The sequence below is a fragment of the Euleptes europaea genome, chromosome 16 (genome assembly GCF_029931775.1).
Source record: "Euleptes europaea isolate rEulEur1 chromosome 16, rEulEur1.hap1, whole genome shotgun sequence".
Taxonomy (NCBI): Eukaryota; Metazoa; Chordata; class Lepidosauria; order Squamata; family Sphaerodactylidae; genus Euleptes; species Euleptes europaea.
Window position 1 is genome coordinate 53942465 of NC_079327.1, and position 18084 is coordinate 53960548.

At 41.9% G+C, this 18084-nt stretch overlaps 1 protein-coding gene across 2 annotated transcripts in view; it reads right to left on the bottom strand.

Annotated features, from left to right (window-relative positions):
- DMD (dystrophin) overlaps nt 1–18084 on the bottom strand; it is a 1354185-nt gene that overhangs the window by 404734 nt on the left and 931367 nt on the right. For both annotated transcript variants that reach the window (XM_056862020.1, XM_056862019.1), the window contains one exon: nt 14612–14850. In XM_056862020.1, coding sequence (XP_056717998.1) covers nt 14612–14850 — 239 coding nt within the window. The remainder of the gene's footprint in view (nt 1–14611; nt 14851–18084) is intronic.

Below are 18084 nucleotides of genomic sequence, written 5' to 3' on the forward strand. Positions count from 1 at the left end.
TTGGTAGGAGCATTCGGTTTAGCAGGAGGATCCTGAGAGGTCTGTGGAGACGCTCCATTCACCACAGACCGGAGCCGTTTTTTGACAAGTCGAGGGGAGATTCCAGGTTTAAGGCTGGAGAATTCCAAGGATTTTCCTCATCCGAAGAGGGAAAGTTGTCCCCCAATGGGGCACTTGTAATCCGAGACCCGGCGGGGTCGTTGGTAGTAGGCAGGGAGGCTGGGTCTCCGGCATGGAGTGCAGAGGGTGTGGGTCTTCCCGGAGCCGCGCTGCGGGTGGCCGCGGTGCCTCTGCGTGGTGGACGACCTCTGGCGCTGGTTGTCGTGCTGGAACGAAATAATTCATGGCGGTGCGGGCAAACAGCTGCAAAGTGGCCCATTTCTCCCCAAGTAAGACAGGCACCTCTCTGAAATCGGGCTTCACGTTCCTGGGGCGGACATGGAGGATTTCGTGGGACGGGCGGTGGTGCCTTGGATTGAGGCTTTTGGGTGCTTTTTTCCTTGTGTTTTTGACGGACTAGAGAAATAAAGCGTCGGCGGCTTTCCACTTCCTCGGCCAATAGAATCCAGTCTTCAAGGGTATCGGGATTGCCCCGCATGTATGACCAGTTCAGAACGTCAGGGTGCAAGGCTTCCCTGAAATGATGAATTAGGGTGGTCTCGGGCCAACCTACAATTTTACTTGCCAGTCGTTGAAATTCATCGGCAAATTCTCGAACTGTAGCAGAGCCTTGTTTTAGTTGTAAGAGTTCCGTTTTGGCTCTTTCCCCCAAGAAGGGGTCTTCAAACCTCCTTCTCAGAGCAGTCATGAAGTTGTTGAGGGAACGAATAGCCTGAGAGCGGGTGTCAAACTGGAGGATCATCCAGTCAGCTGCTTTACCTGTCAGAAGGGAAGCTACATAACGCACCCGGCTATCTTCCGTGGGGAAAAGTTGTCCTTGTTCTCGCATATAACTGTCCACTTGATGCAAGAAACAAGGCAAAGTCTCGAGAGATCCGTCGTACGTAGTCCTCAATTTAAGTTGCTTCCAAGGGCCGGGCGCAGGTTGGCCCGGTTGCACGGGTGGTCCGGGCGGAGGAACAACGGGAGCTCCGGGAGGCAAGGGTGGAGCAGGCACATTAGCGGGTGGTTGGGGTGGCTGGATGGGCACCCCCTGACCCGGTATCGGAACGGGCTGTGCCTGGGCTATCAGGGTTTGTTGTAATTGCCTGTTATCCTGAAGCATACGTTCCATTAGGTCTTGGAGTTGATCAACACGGTCGGAGAGCTCCCGATTCTGGGCTCGTAAGAGGTGAACCTCCTCACTTGGGCCACCAGTAAGATGAGGTTTACTGGTCCGGAAGCTCGTGGCCCATTGAGAGCTATCTCCATAAAGATCCTCGTCTTCAGACTCTCCTGAGTCTCGACGTCGGTCAGCCAAACGACGTGCGCGTTGGGTCGCGCGCGACGGGACGAACGCCGGGGAAAAAGACAGACCTGATAGCCCTTGTACAGTGTCCTTGGGGCGCGTATCCATTTTCGCCCGATCCCTAACCCTTGCTGCTGCCGCCTTGGCTGCTTCAGCAACCTCTCTCTCTCTTGCGACCTTAGCCGCTTCGGCGGCATCCTTATCCGCAAGAACTTTGGCGTTCTCAAGTCTTAGGGCAGCCTCCGCCGTAATGCGCGGTAAAAGTTCTGTTTCCAGGAGTGAGAGTATGGGGTCGGGTTCCCCGCCCAGCAAGGGTTGTATTCGGACCGCCAGTGCGGGTGCATCGGCTCCAAAAGTCGAGGTCAAAGCTTGAGCCAAGGTGGCTACCGGGGTGTCCTTTGTACATTCTACAAGGAGAAGAGCAGTGCGAGTAGCGACTCGCTTGGCTTCAGCCTGACAGCTGGCCGCATCCGGAATCAGGGAAAAACCCTCCGGCGGGGCTCCTGCCATGGTAGAACTAGAGGAAAGAGTCTCTCGAGAAATAAGATTATCCAAAAGTCCAGTTAGTACTTGTAAATCCTCAGTTGCCAACCGGGCATCGTCCAGTAATTGATCCAAGTCTTGAAGATCTAAACGAGTATCAGTATCCTCCGACGTCAGCATCCAGAGAGTCCCTTTAAGAGATTGCCACTGTTCCTGTACCAGTCCCCTCAAGCGGCAAACCTCTAGGGTGGTCCTGAAGAGTTCAGCGACTATGTCCCGTAACAGGATGGGATCCTTCCGAGAGGAATCCAGGATAGTAGGTCACTTGGAGAGCTTCTCAGCTCCCATCCAAGCGACAGGCGAACCCCCCTGGGCTCCAGCCTGACTAGTAGTACAATGAAGAAGGTGAAGGATAGCTGCCATAATGTGAGCTCCTGACCCTTCGAACCAGAAATCACCACAGAGTCATATAGAATCCAAGCAGATGGCTTTTACTGGTCAAAAAGGCAATACAGTGCATACAGGGAACTATGGCAGCTATGAGAGTCTCACTAGCCGAACGATAATATAAGGCAGTAAATGGCGGGAGATTATACAATAACAGCATACACAGACAGAGTCAACTTTCCCAGGAGCAGTATTCCCAGGCCTTGGTATGTGTGGTCGGCCTTGAGGCTAGACAGTACAGTACCGACACAGAAACAATACTGAAACCGAGATAGCAGCCTGACATCTAAGCCCGAAATTCCTATGGTTGTGGGGGGGGGGGGGAAACACATCTCGAGGTTTCTAAAGTGTTGGACTCTAAGCTGAAAAAGGGGAAATTGTTTTATCTGATCCGCTGGAAACACTTGGGGCCCGCCCATGACGAATGGGTGGCTGCTCCCCATGTTGCGGCCCCCCGCCTGGTTCGAAAGTTTCACTCTGCCTATCCTGACAAGCCTCATCAACCCGGACTCGGGGGAGGGGGGCCTTAAGGGGGGCAGAATGTGAGGGTCTGTCAGCTTTTGTTTTGTGTGCTTCCCCCCCTGGACTCGTAAAAGCAGTCCAGGCCTTTTGCCTTTCCTTGGTTCAGGCGCTGCGTCCAGCAGGGCCCAGGTTGGAATGTCTATTCCTGCCATTCTCCTCCCTTGCTCTCCCCGACTCCCTCCCACCAGCTATGGCCTTGGTATGCAGATAGTAGTAACGAGCTTCCTGAGACCTTTGATGTTCCTGTACCATGCACAATTATCTCGCAAGTTCCCATAACATGTATTTGACATCTGCTTCCCTGTAGGGGTTATAATCCTGCCTTTGTGAAATTGTTAACACTTGCAACTTTGCCCTTGTAGGGCCTATACTAACCTGAAGCTTCCAATAAAGTTCCTTGTTTCTGCACGACCGTCTGAGCAAGTGATTTTATGGAGTTTGCACAGGGAGGTTGGGAACCCTCACACCTGTGAGCTTGCCAACCCTGTGACCACCCACAATGGCCAAATAGTATGGAAAGCTATAGTAAAAGGAGGAAATTGTGTAAAATCCCCCTCCTCTTCTGTTCTAATTGACAGCTTGTCTGATACTTCCTTCTTCTCCAGTACCATTTTCCTCTCACAGTTGTTCTTCCGCCTCTTTTTTCCTTTTCCTTTTAGTTACATTATTTATAGTCTGTTTTTCTCACTTGGACTCAAAGCAGATTACACAGAGTGAGCCAATACAATCAACAGGATGGGACATTCAATAAACAATACAATCGGATTTGGGTTGTAGAACAAATCAGAAATCTAAAAACAGAACTGGAGCAAAACGTATTAACATGACACATTAAATTATGCAAAAATGACATAGTAGGATCCTAGTTTCACCAAGAGAAACACAGTAGTATATACCACAGTCCCTAATAATTTATCCAAGTAACTTTGTGAATAATTGAGTACAGTGCAACTTTATGCCTGCTTAGAAAAGATCTCTTGAATAATTCAGTTTTGCCTAGTTTTCAGAAAGCCAGGAGAGCGGGAGCCCTCCTAACCTCCTCAGGCAGACTATTCCATAAAGTGGGAGCCACAATGTAGAAGGCACATGCACAGGCATTTGTAGATTTTGCGTACTTGCAGGTTGGCACCTGCAGAAGACCTTGTTCAGAAGAGCGAAGCTGTCATGGCAATACATACAGGGAGAGGGAATCTCACAGATATGAGGGTCCAAGGCCATGAAGAGTTTTGTATGTGATATCCAATACCTTAAATATTATATATATATATTGCATCAACCTGATTAATCTTAAGAGTCACCTTGGTCACTATCTAGTGGAACACAAACAGACGGACATCAAAAAGGAAAGGGAATGTTCACACTATTTGTGAGCATATGGTAAAATGTCAACTAATGGGGTCACATTGATAATAGCTTACCCATTGAAAATCAGATGTCATGATGGATTCTGCTAGCTGAGAGAAGATATGAAGAAAAGAAAAGGACAAAAAAATGATACTTCTTGCAGATACAAAACAATTATAAGTGAATAATTGCATTGAAGGAAAACCTGAACTAGGAAATTCAGAAAAATAAAAGTCCTATAGCCTTATAAAAATAAAGAAGCATGGCCAAGATAGTATCATAACTATGTGCCAACAACAGGTACAAACACCACTAATGGTGCTGTAATCATGCTACTCTCTCAATCTCATTTTGTTAATTTCAAGAGAATTAGTTTGTTCATATATGCATGAGTATCATTTTGTTATTTAAAAATTAATAGCTTGCAACAGAATGTGTGAACTGACAGCAGTGAAAAGCACTAGGTTGGATCCAGAGATACATGAGCAGAAAGGAAAATGAACTTAGAGAAATTTTATTTGTGTAAGTAACGGAATGGATATATCAGCATGTAGCACTTCAACATAATTTTAACAAAACAACAATCTGAATACAGAGCAATGGAATGTTCACTTTATCATGTCTGATCTGTGATGACTCATTCATATATGACAACAGGGTTGGCTTCACCATGAGCCAAGTTGAGGCATCAGCCTGAGGCACATGGAAGCAGTATATTACATTATATGTAGTATCTCCAGAACATTAGTGCACTTCCCCCCAGAGTCTGCAGTCTCAGTCAGGCAGCTGTTGGGAGAGATGCTGCTGCATCATAAGATAAAAAAGTAGTCATGAAATATTGGTCTTTAATTAGTTACATTCCAGGGTGCAAGGAACTGCCAATTGTGGGTTTTAGAAAAAATAAAATAAAACATTGATGGCTCACTTGGTACATTCTGACATCCAACATGTAGAGCCTCATTCTGAGTCTATTTTAGGACACTACAAATGTAGTAATTGCTCAGCATGCAAATATGCTATGACTGAAGACTTTTGAACATCCCATTGGTACATATAGAAAACCTTTTTATGAATTTTAATTTGAACAATGTGATACAGTGAGGGGAAAAAGTATTTGATCCCCTGCTAAATTTGCCCGTTTGCCCTCTGACGAAGAAATGACCAGTCCATAATTTTAATGGTAGGTTTATTGCAGCTGTGAGAGACAGAATAACAACAGGAAAACCCCCAGAAATCCAGAAGACAAAAGTCAGAGATCGATGTGCATTATAATGAGTGAAATAAGTATTTGATCCCTTTGCAAAAGATGACTTAGTACTTGGTGGCAAAACCCTTGTTGGCAATTACAGAGGTCAGACGTTTCTTGTAGGTGGCCACCAGGTTTGCACACATCTCAGGAGGTATTTTGTCCCACTCCTCTTTGCAGATCCTCTCCAAGTCAGTAAGATTTCGAGGCTGATGTGTAGCTACTCAAACCTTCAGCTCCCTCCGCAGATTTTCGATGGGATTAAGGTCTGGAGACTGGCTAGGCCACTCCAGGACCTTAATGTGCTTCTTCTTGAGCCACTCCTTTGTTGCCTTGGCCGTGTGTTTTGGGTCATTGTCATGCTGGAATACCCATCCTTGACCCATTTTCAATGCCCTGGCTGAGGGAAGGAGGTGCTCACCCAAGATTTGACGATACATGGTCCCGTCCATCGTCCCTTCGATGCGGTGAAGGTGTCCTGTCCCCTTAGCAGAAAAACACTCCCAAAGCATAATATGTCCCCCTCCATGTTTGACGGTGGGGATGGTGTTCTTGGGGTCGTAGGCAGCATTCCTCCTCCAAACACGGCGAGTTGAGTTGTGTGCTAGGCCAGGTCGTCTCGGGTTACTGTCGGCTACTGGTCTTGAGAGCAGGCTGTTATCTCAGGAATGCAGGAATCCGGGGGAGTCCCGCCAGGAGCTGGAAACCAAAATAAAGTCGGTGGGCAGAGGGGAAGTCAAAAGTCCTGTCCAAGGGTCAGAAGTCCGTTTATCAAAGTCTAGGAGCGTCAGCAACAAAAGTCAGAGATCCTTTTGCAACAATTGCTTTCGCAGCGTCTGTCTGTTCCAAGCCTGGGTTTAAGCTGTTTCTCTTTGCCTTAGTTCTCATCCTCAGACAACTCACAGTCTTGGAGCTGTCTCCTTATTGTCTGTAGACGCGGACTTCTCCTTTTACTTTGCAACTCCATTCTTACTCTTTGCCTGTGCTGTTGTTGAGTGGCTTCAGGTGAGCTGCTTCAGGTGGGTCCTGTTTCTGTGGAGTTACAGCTGCATCTGGTTGTGCCGAAGGAGGTGATTCTGTGTTTACTTCCAAATCCTCAGCAGGGCTGGTGTTTACTCCTACCTGTTGTCCTTCGCCCTGCCCTGCATTCTCAGCTGTCCGAGGTGCAATGCCCGTTATTTCTCCCTGCTCAGGCTCTTCCTCTGATGATGTTTCGCCTGTTGAAGCCTGGGCCATGACAAGTTGATGCCAAAGGGCTCGATTTTGGTCTCATCTGACCACAACACTTTCACCCAGTTCTCCTCTGGGTCATTCGGATGTGCATTGGCAAACTGCAGACAGGCCTGTACATGTGCTGTCTTGAGCAAGGGGACCTTGCGGGCTCTGCAAGATCTCAGTCCTTCATGGCATAGTGTGTTACCAACTGTTTTCATGGTGACTATGGTCCCAGCTGCCCTGAGATCATTGACAAGTTCCCCCCGTGTAGTTCTGGGCTGCTTCATCACCGTTCTCATGATCATTGCAACTTCACGAGATGAGATCTTGCATGGAGCCCCAGACCGAGGGAGGTTGACAGTTAGGGTTAGGGTTGGGGTGAGGGTTGTCACCTTCTCACCAAGCTGCTTGGCAATAGTCTTGTAGCCCAGTCCAGCCTTGTGCAGGTCTACAATCTTGTCCCTGACATCCTTGGACAGCTCTTTGGTCTTGGTCATGGTGGCTAGTTTGGAATCTGATGGATTGATTGCTTCTGTCGACAGCAGAACCCTAACCCTAATCTGGCTGGTTGATAGGGGATCAAATACTTATTTCACTCATTATAATGCACATCAATCTCTGACTTTTGTCTTCTGGGTTTCTGGGGTTTTTCCTGTTGTTATTCTGTCTCTCACAGCTACAATAAACCTATCTTTAAAATTATGGACTGGCCATTTCTTCGTCAGAGGGCAAACGGGCAAATTTAGCAGGGGATCAAATACTTTTTTCCCTCACTGTACATCTCATTACTTGCCCTTGTAAAAAATTGTATGTTGGAAGTATGATACGCCCTGTTAAAAACATATCTTGGAGCACATGTCATGGATAAAAAATAGAATCTTAGAGGCACCACTCACAGACTTTTTTCTAGATACATAACCTGGATAATATAAAATTTGAGTGCATATCCATTTTTTTTAAAAGAGAAATTCAAATATAAATGTGTTAGAATGGTTGCATCAACAAGAGGCATTTTACATACATAAATTGAATACTATTCAACCAACAGAGTTAAATGCAATGTTAGATTTTTCGTTATTTCTGTGAAATGTGTGTTCCAGGTACCGCTCCCCTTCTGGTACTCTACTTTTCAGTTCTCTGCTGTTGTTCTTGGAAATGTTTTCCTTCAGACCCTGTGCTTTTGGTTCCTACTATCAATACGGAAGCCAGTGCCCTGTGTTTTTGAAACCAAAGGGAAGCAACCATGGAGCTGTCCATCGCTCCTCTCTACCCTGTGTTTGTTTGTTTGTTTGTTTGTTTTTAGAAGTGGAACAAAGCTAAATAGGAGCAAGGGGAATGGGGAAGGGGAAAGACAACAGGGAAAGGATGGAGGATACTATATAGTTTAGTACTATATGGTACAATATAGTACTAAACTATATTGTACTATATAGTATTAAACTAAAAAAATTCAAGTAAATATCATGAAAGTTGAAATACATTAAAAATAGTAACAGAAAAATCAGTTTGGTACACTTTAGTTTTTACCTTGTCTTATAGTTAAGGGAATAGTCACAATAATTCCAATTAAAAGGAGACTTTAAAAACTAGTAACCTGATCAGCACAGTTGTCAGTACCAAAACGTAACGCAAACTTGAAGGTCCTACTGTTCTTTATCTTTAGTAATTAGAGAAAAATCAAAAGAGCTGCTAGACTGATTTTCAAAGGTATAAAAGGAAATTGTGAGCTTTCAGCAATTATTTTGAAATACAGTCCTTTCTGTTTTACACTTATTGCACCTTGTGCATTTTTATATTAAACAGGAACAGGTGTGAAGCAGTAAACTAGATCAAAGGGCATTTCTGATTATATTTCTGACACATTTTCAAATGATTTTATAGGAGCTGACATTACAGAAAAGCTTAGCATTCATGCTTCACAAAACTGTATTACTTATACCTTTGTTATAAGCCATTCTTTTGTGGGGAGAAAAGGATAAATTTTAAACAATTTTCTTTCTATTCTCTCCAGGGTAAAGAATCAATTCATCTATGATTTCACCTTGGGGGTTTCTCCTAGCTTTATTATCTGTATCTAGATGGGGATTTAGAAATAATCCTACCTTAAAACAGATACAATTTTCTGCTATTTAAATTAAATTTTAAAATACATTACTGCAAGCTATATTTAATTCAGAAGCTAAATCTTTCATCTGCACAAATATAAACACATGATATCATGCTTTTTATGCCACAAATACTATACTATAGAGAAGTGGAATAGAATATGTTAATGTGCAAAAGTAAATTACACGTTTAGACAATATCAAATAAAATGGAAAAAACATAAGTAATTGCCTACTGAAAAGAAAAAATGGCCCAGCAAAATCCCGCATTTGCTGTCTGTGATCTAATTAAGGGAGGATACTAGACAGAAAAAACAATGTTAGTGGTAAAATTATTTTCAGAGTCAGTCAAAATGTAACTGCAAAGAATGCAGTATTCCCCCAAGCCTTTAATCTGTAACTACAAATTAACATGCTCTCTACACTGTTTCACACTACACAGAGAAACAATGAGAGGAACTCTTCCTCCATGGTTCTAGCTCTTATACAAAGGGCTGTGGATGGGATGCAAGAGCCATGAATATCACCTGTAGTGATTTTTTTCTTCCATAGACTTGCTGCAAAGAATGAACCATTTTCCAATTTAAGGTTGACAATGAGGAAATTGAAATTGTTCAAGACTTTTTATTCCTTGGCTTCATCTTCAACCAAAACGGAGGCTGCAGCCAAGAAATCAGAAGGAGATTGAGACTGGGAAGGGCAGCCATGAAGGAGTTAGAAAAAGATTCTTAAGTGTAAGGATGTGTCACTGGCAACCAAGATCAAGTTAATCAATGCCATCATATTTCTTATTACTATGTATGGGTGTGAAAGCTGGACAATGAAGAAAGCTGATAGGAAGAAAGTAAATTCCATTGAAATGTGGTGGTGGAGGAGATTTTTATGGATACTCTGGACTGCCAAAAAAAAAAAAAAAAATCAGTGGGTTTTACATAAAATCAAGCCTGAACAGACCCTAGGAGCTAAAATGACTAAACTGAGGCTGTCGTACTTTGGTCACATTACGAGAAGTCCTGGGATTACAAAATAAATATTTGGGGATTATTTTTATTTTGGCTTTTAAGTAACTTAAGGTATAAAATTTCTTCATAACACACAATGAAAGCACTGAATCTTCTACTTCCAGAATTTTAAGATCACAGATAAATTGTTCTGGGATTAGACACGACTGAAAAGAAAAGTATATGATGTCTCATATATGTTCACCAGACAAGTTAAATGTCCCTTGTTCCCTGAGTGGCCTCCTAGTGGCTTAACATGGAACTTTGTAGTATTCTGCAGTGTAAAGGGAGCTTTTGCCTCTAGTCTGCTCCAGGGACAAAAATGTATTGACTTTTCACTCTTCCAACAACTATGGCTCCCTCTCAGGGACTAAAAATCCCTTTCTTCTCCAGCATCCACTTGAAGCCATAGTCTGCACAGTTACAAGTGCATTATGCATCTTGTAGAACTATATTGACAACATGAAGTATTCAAATTTGAGTGACTGGAACAAGAAGAAAGACAACAATAAAAATGTAGAAGGATGTGCGAGAAACAATTCAGCAACAGAAAATAGCCTTATTACCCTGCACTATGGCTGCATCTACAGCACAAAGTCAAAATCATACCCTAAATCAGCAATATCATTTCAGAACGCATTTAAGAGACAACTTTATGGTCTACAGCCACAACATAACCTCTAGTGGTTCAATATAGAAAGTCAATCTGTTCAGACTAAGACAGCTGAAGTTGATGGAAAGCATAGAAGGCCTTTAATCTATTGCCTTAACTGTAACATGTATGAAACATATATTTCTAAATTTTCTAAAAAATGGGACTGTTCTACCGGCCAATGGGATCTGAGTGATAAACACAATCCTCTGGAATCTAAGGCACATTAAGCTGCCTCAGAAGCAAAGCCCGGCTCTGCCACTGAGATAAATAGCAAAGTTCCCTCTAAAGAATTTGAATACAGTCAGTAACTTCACTATTTTCTATGGTGGAGGATGGGGGTGACCCCTTCCAGACCCCATAAAATCGGACCCCCTGACCCAATCTTCATCAAACCTGGGAGTTCTTGCAAGGAGAGTCCCTTACAGCTATGCTGCAAATTTGGCGGCTCTACCTGCAAAAATGCCCCCCCCCCAAGAGCCACAGAAATTCCCACAGGCTTTATGGGACCCAATTTTTTTCAGGAAATCTGGAAAAAAATAACATCCCATATTTATTTGTTTGTTACACTGAATGGCAAGGGACTGCTACTTATGAGCCACATCCTGTTGTAGCAAAATTCTTACCAAAAAAGAATAAAGACATAGAGAACAAGATATCAAAGTGAACAGAGAAAGAGATTTTGCGCAGACTTTTTTTTTAGAAATACTGATAGTTTGCAAGCACCCTAAGAATAATTGTTTGATGTGTCCCTATGCTTCTATTCAATTTGACTACAATTTCAAATCTTGAGTGTCTTAGTAGCTTCCAAACTGAATTTGTGTTCTTGGTCCATTGGTTAAGTTTTCTGCCCAATTGCATACAATGGGTGCCTAAAAGCTAGAACTGGGTGTCTGTTTGGACACACAACTATTATTTAAAAATGCATTGTTCCCATATGTACCAGGATTTAAGGTATGTCTGCAATCCTTGGCTAAGTGGAACCCTGATTACCATTAACCATGATTAATAGATCAGCGGCCTTATCTCTCCACTGGATCAGATCATACGGATTATATAATTTGGGGTGGGGGAGAGCTGATACTTTCACTATTTAAAGATGCTGTTTCTCTAATATAACTTTCAAGTAAAATTCACATAAAAGATAACAATAATATGAAACTTTATCTCATGTAGAACAGGTTTTGAGAGCCAATATGGTACAATGGTTAGGAGCAGCGACTCTAATCTGGAGAATTGGGTTTGCTTCCCCACTCCTCCACATGAAGCCTGCTGGATGACCTTGGGCCAGTCACTGTTCTCTCAGAACTCTCTCAGCCCACATGGATACAGGCAATGGCCAACCACCTCTGAACGTCTTGCCTTGAAAACCCTATGGGGTTGCCATAAGTCAGCTGTGACTTGATGGCGCTTCCCACCACTTCTAGCAAGTTTGGTATGATCTTCTGGCACAAGGATTAAATGAACCTGATCAAAGATCATGCCACAAACCATGCAGTTGTGCCAGAGAAAATGGTAGCTTGTTACATTTGTAGAACATTTTTCACATTTACATTATTTTTAACATTCACATTTGTTTCATTTAGCAGAAATAATACAACTGATAGCACATTAGCCACTATTTGGGTATCTATTACTTGTGACCCCCAGTCAAGGAACAAGCTAAAATTATCATGATAAGCTTTACCTTTACGTTTATTTATATTCACATGTATATTCGCATTTATAGCCTGCCCTCTCTCCCAGTCAGACCGGGTTCAGGGTGGGTTACAACCTCTAAAATCAACAAAAACCATAAAAAATTAAAATATCAATAATTAAAACACAACAATTTAAACAATTTAAAACAATTTAAACAATTTAATTTATTGTATCCACCTACTTTCTGTTTATTAGGCATAAAATCAAAATTTGATATATTTAAATTAAACAAATTAGGTTTTGGAAGGAGATAAGAACAATGTTGTATGAAAAAGAGGAGCTCATTTCAGTCCACAAAGGCTCAGTGGAGTGGAAGTGTAGCATTTAAAGTTTTGCTATGCAAGCTAGATCTTTTATATTGAACACTGTTGAATGTGGGAGGCAGGTAATTACGTTCAGGCTATATAATAAACAAATTACTTTTATTGCTCAAGAGTTACTGAAGTTAAAGTTTTGTTTTTGTCCATGCCTATATATTTTCATATTTTAACTGTTTAAGTGTTACTTATCTGAGAAAACCCTCAAAACAGTTTGCTGACAAAACACTTCCCTTAATGAACAACTCTTTTTTAAAGAGGATTGAGGAGCTTTTCATAGTAGGATGACAGCAGGATACAAGCCTCTCAGAAAGTTCTTACACCTACATTAAAAGGTAGAGAGCTGTGGAAATTATTCTGCCAACATCATGTATCTCTCAGCCTACTAACTCCCTTTTTAAAAATGTCATATTTTGGCATGGAACTAGTTCACTGTAAAGGTAATATATAGATAGATGTTGTTTTCTTCCTTTTATCTTGTTAAAAATCTATCAATAGTATTGCTATATTTGTTTAAAATTGTGAAATGGAATACATATTACATACATAAAATGACTCACGAGACATTTCTGTTTTAAATAAATTTGATAAGGAACATGCATGCTACAGTTCTTAAGATAATTCTATCATGTTTGATCTAAAAGTTGTTGCATTTACATAAGAACATAAGAAAAGCCCTGCTGGATCAGGCCAAGGCCCATCAAGTCCAGCAGTCTGTTCACACAGTAGCCAACCAGGTGCCTCTAGGAAGCCCCCAAACAAGACAACTACAGCAGCACCATCCTTCCTGTGTTCCACAGCACCTAAGATAATAGGCATGCTCCTATGATCCTGGAGAGAATACATATGCATCATGACTAGTATCCATTCTAACTAACAGCCATGAATACTCCTCTCCTCCATGAATATGTCCACTCCCCTCTTAAAGCCTTCCAAGTTGGCAGCCATCACCACATCTTGGGGCAGGGAGTTCCACAATTTAACTATGTGTTGTGTGAAGAAATACTTCCTTTTATCAGTTTCGAATCTCTCACCCTCCAGTTTCAGCAGATGACCCCGTGTTCTAGTATTATGAGAAAGGGAGAAAAGCTTCTCCCTGTCCACTCTCTCCAAACCATGCATAATTTTATAGACCTCTATCATGTCTCCCCTTAGCCGTCTTCTTTCCAAGCTAAACAGCCCTAAGTGTCTTAACTGCTCCTCATAGGGCAGTTGCTCTAGTCCCCTAATCATTTTGGTTGCTCTTTTCTGCACCTTCTCAAGCTCTGTAATATCCTCTTTTAGGTGTGGTGACCAGAACTGTACACAGTATTCCAAGTGTAGTCTCAACATAGATTTGTTCAAGAGCAGTATATCAGCAGTTTTATTCTCTATTCTTCGTCTAATTATGGCCAGCATAGAATTTGCCTTTTTACAGAAGCCGCACACTGGGTTGACATCTTCATCGAGTGATCCACTACCACCCCAAGATCCTTTTCTTGGTCTGTTGCTGCCAGCACAGATCCCATCAGTGTATATGTGAAGTTGGGATTCTTTGCTCCAATATGCATCACTTTACACTTGCTCACATTGAATCTCATTTGCCATTTTAACGCCCATTCTTCCAATTTGGAGAGATCCTTTTGGAGCTCTTCACAGTCCAATTTTGTTTTAACCACCCTAAATAATTTGGTGTCATCTGCAAACATGGCTACTTCGCTGTTCAACCCCAACTTCAGGTAATTGATGAACAGGTTGAAAAGCACCGGTCCCAACACAGATCCCTGAGGCACCCCACTGCTCACATCCCTCCATTGTGAAAACTAACCATTGATTCCTCCTCTCTGCTTCCTATTTTTCAGCCAGCTCTCAATCCATAAGAGGACTTGTCCTCTTATCCCATGACAGTGAAGTTTGCTTAGCAGTCTTTGGTGGGGGACTTTGTCAAAAGCCTTTTGAAAATCCAAATACACAATGTCCACAGGCTCGTTCCTGTCCAAATGCTTACTCTTTCAAAAAACTCTTAATAGTCTAGTGAGACAGGACCTACCTTTAAAGAAGCCATGTTGGGTTTTGCTCCGCAGGCCTTGCCCTTCTATATGCTTGACAATTCTATCTTTAATAATGCTTTCCATCAATTATCATTTGTATCAGTTAATTCTGCCAGGCAGAAAAATCAATATTTACATACCTTTTGCTTGATGATCATGTCATTGATTTCATCAAGATCACCCACAGTCACTATTTGGGATTTTATCACTCGGTCCAATAAAGAAAGCCAGTCCGTGAGATCTGACCAGGCCTTATTGAATTCAGCCAGTGGTGGCACCTCTAGAAGCAAAGAAGATGGCATTTCTTGTTTGGAGATGGTGGTTTCCTTGGTTACTGTAGTCTGTGAAACCACAGTAACAGCTTGACCAGGAGAAGTTACTGAAAGGATAGAGAGGTAAAGATAGATCAGTCAATTCAATGATGTAATGTCTTCACTATGGTGGAAATTATTTCAGTGAACTAATGTTTGTAATGTGAGGTTTGTAAAAAACTAAAGTGTATTATATAGACTACATGAAAATGTACTATCCACAATTCTCCATATTTCTATCTGTAAATACACCTTGGGAAGTCAAAAAAATCTGTAGTTTGGTACTTCAGTTAAGATTTCCTATGAAATTACAGGCATTTTTTAAAAAGATGTATGGAAGCAAGGTGCAAGGTGTTTCACAACTTTGTAGCCTCAAACACTTTGGTGAATCCTATAAGTGTTATACTTCATGTATGTAGTTTAGTGGTTCAGAGAGTCAGACTAGTATCTGAGAGACCCGGGTTCCCCACCTGTGCCATGGAAGCTCACTGGGTGACCTTGGGCCAGTCATACTCAGTCAGCCTAATCAACCTCACAAGATTGTTGTGAGGATAAAGTGAAGAAGAGGAGAACAATGCAAGCCATTTTGGGTCTTATTTAGGAGAAAAGCAGGGTACAAATGGATTAAATAAACTACTCTGGGAATTATCACAGTAACTAATGAAGATTCACCTAATATATTTATACCTTAAAAATTGGCATGAAAAGGTGACAGAGGCATTAGACTTTTTAAATATACCATTAGACCTACTTCTTTTCATGTTTATCTTATTTTACCCCACCATTTGTGCAGAATATCCTCTTTTACTTTCTCAAATGCAGCCTAACTGATGTACCATCCTTTCATCTGGAGCAATAGCAACAACTTAGGCAATATGCACATACTAGTATAAAAGGCTTCTGTCCTTTAATAACAGGATTAGGTGTGTGTGTGTGTGTGTATGCTGTCAAGTCACAGCTGATTTATGACAACCCCATAGGATTTTCAAGGGAAGAGATGTTTGGAGGTGGTTTGCCATTGCCTGCTTCCATGTCATAATTCCTGGTATTCAGGGCTGAGAGTGACTGGCCCAAGGTCACTCAACAAGCTTCCATGGTGTGAGTGGGAATTTGAACATGGGTTTTCCAGGTCCTAGTGCAACACCTTAACCACTACACCACACTGGCTCTCATGGATGAAGCTTACACAGCTATATATAGAGACATGAGACCCCAAATTCAATCCCTGGAACATCCAGCCAAGTCTAATTAACACATCATTCTGTTTGACAGATGGAGGAGAACGTAGCATGCTATTCTCTTCAGGAACGGCTGACTTTTTTTTCCTTTGAGAAAAAGAATGGGTAATTTTTTTTCAGATGCTTTAATTTAGGGTTGCTGGTCAGTGCTGGAATGGGAGAATACTGTCTGGATGGAACTGCACTAGTAAAAGGCAATGTAATTAAAATTAGATTATGTGTATTAATAGTAGTTTGACAATATTAATAATAATACATTTAAGTAAAACATAAGGTATAAAAGGGGAGGTAGTGCCATCTATGGAATAAGATTATTGATCTCAGTCAGCCGTTTACATATCCCACACATCCAGAGACAGAATTTGGCTACTTGGATGGTTATCTCCTGAGGAGAGTCTGGGTAAAAGGGAAACATACAATTTTTCAGATCTTCTGGGAAATGTTGACAGAATGGGGACCATACACTGCGATGTAATATTGTTGTAAAAAAGGCAATGCAGTAAGACATGGACCATAGTTTCCACTTTCCCCGTTCTGCACGGACAAAGTTGTTGGCATAGAGGAATGCAGTGAGGGCCAAAGGCAGAACGTTGAAACGTGCAAGGCCGTGTTTCTGAAGTTTCTTGTCTTTGTTTGGCATTCCTTCAGTGATCCCTCCTTCCTGCCCTATTGTTGTTGAAATGTTTTATGTGTTCCTTTTAGTATATACAGCACATGTGGTTTTAATAGATTTAATGTTGTTTTTGTTGATTTTAATGGTTTTTAAGATATGATTTTATTATGAATGTTCTTAATTTGTTAGCTTCCTTCATAGCCCTGATAAAGGCAGAAAGGCAGGATATATATTTTGCAAATAAATAATAAATACATAGGAATTAGTCATCAAAATAGCAGGGTTGCCACTAAAGTTTTATTTTCCATTTCCTTGACTTTCTCTGACTGACCCTGTCCCATTTTTGTTGATTTCCGTGATCACAATTCAAAAATAGTCCCAAGTTGAAAACTTCATAGGTTACATTAAATAAATGTTTTATTAAATGGTTTAAAACTACACAAATACTGAAATGCAAAAATGTTTGTCAAGCTTCAGTATGAACTTCTTTAAATGTTGATTGTTATGTTGTTCAAAACATATGTTTTGAAACTGCATTATAAATTACACAATGATGGAACTTCAATACATATAATCTCTAAACATTAAATAACATCACATTTTCGTTCTTGTTTTAAAACTATTCTAAACATTATATAAAATAAAATTTATGGAATGTTCTTAAAAGATGGCTTCAATGAAGCCACAATATGAAACTTAGTTCTGAAATTAAATTAAAATAAAATTAGAGTATAAGCATTCTTTTTTGAAAAAAGGTTAAACAACAATATTCAGCTATCACTTGTACAGTTTTCTCTTTTTGTTTTGTAACTCCTTTAGTTTCTGACCAATGGTTTCATTGTACTATCAAATGACAATGGCCGTGCCCATGAATCACCATGGGCAGCCTTTGTGGCAACGGGGTGGGCTCCAGAAGAAAGGGGAGCTCCGTGGGGGCGAGTGTTTCCTCCTTGCCCCCTTCATGTGGCCTGGCGTTCCTTGCCTGCCCTTTTAACTTTGCAGCCTATTGCTGTGTTCGGGGCGGGCAAAATAATGTGCCGCCATCGGAGGCTGATGACACAGGCACCCCTGCGTTGCTCTGCCCCCATCACCTATTAAAAGCCAGTGCGCTCAGCCAGCCGGCCTGTTTGTTCCTGGTGACGGCAAATCCCACCCTCCCTCCCTTAATTCACGGTTTTTCTTGATTTTCTTTCAGCACAGCTTAGGAGGTTTTTGGCATCGGGACGGATCCAATTGGGGGAAGATTTGCCGACATGCCTGCCTTCCCCCATTTGGGAACCCCCTTAAGGGGTCTTGGCATGGAGTACATCATCAATACCCAGCTCGGGGGCTGTTCATAGCTCCACTCCCAGGTGGCACAGGTTCCACTCAGAGATTTATGTCCTGTGGAGCCACTTACATGCTACTCCGGTTGCTACCCCAACAGGCGGGTTGGGGTCGGTTTATCGATC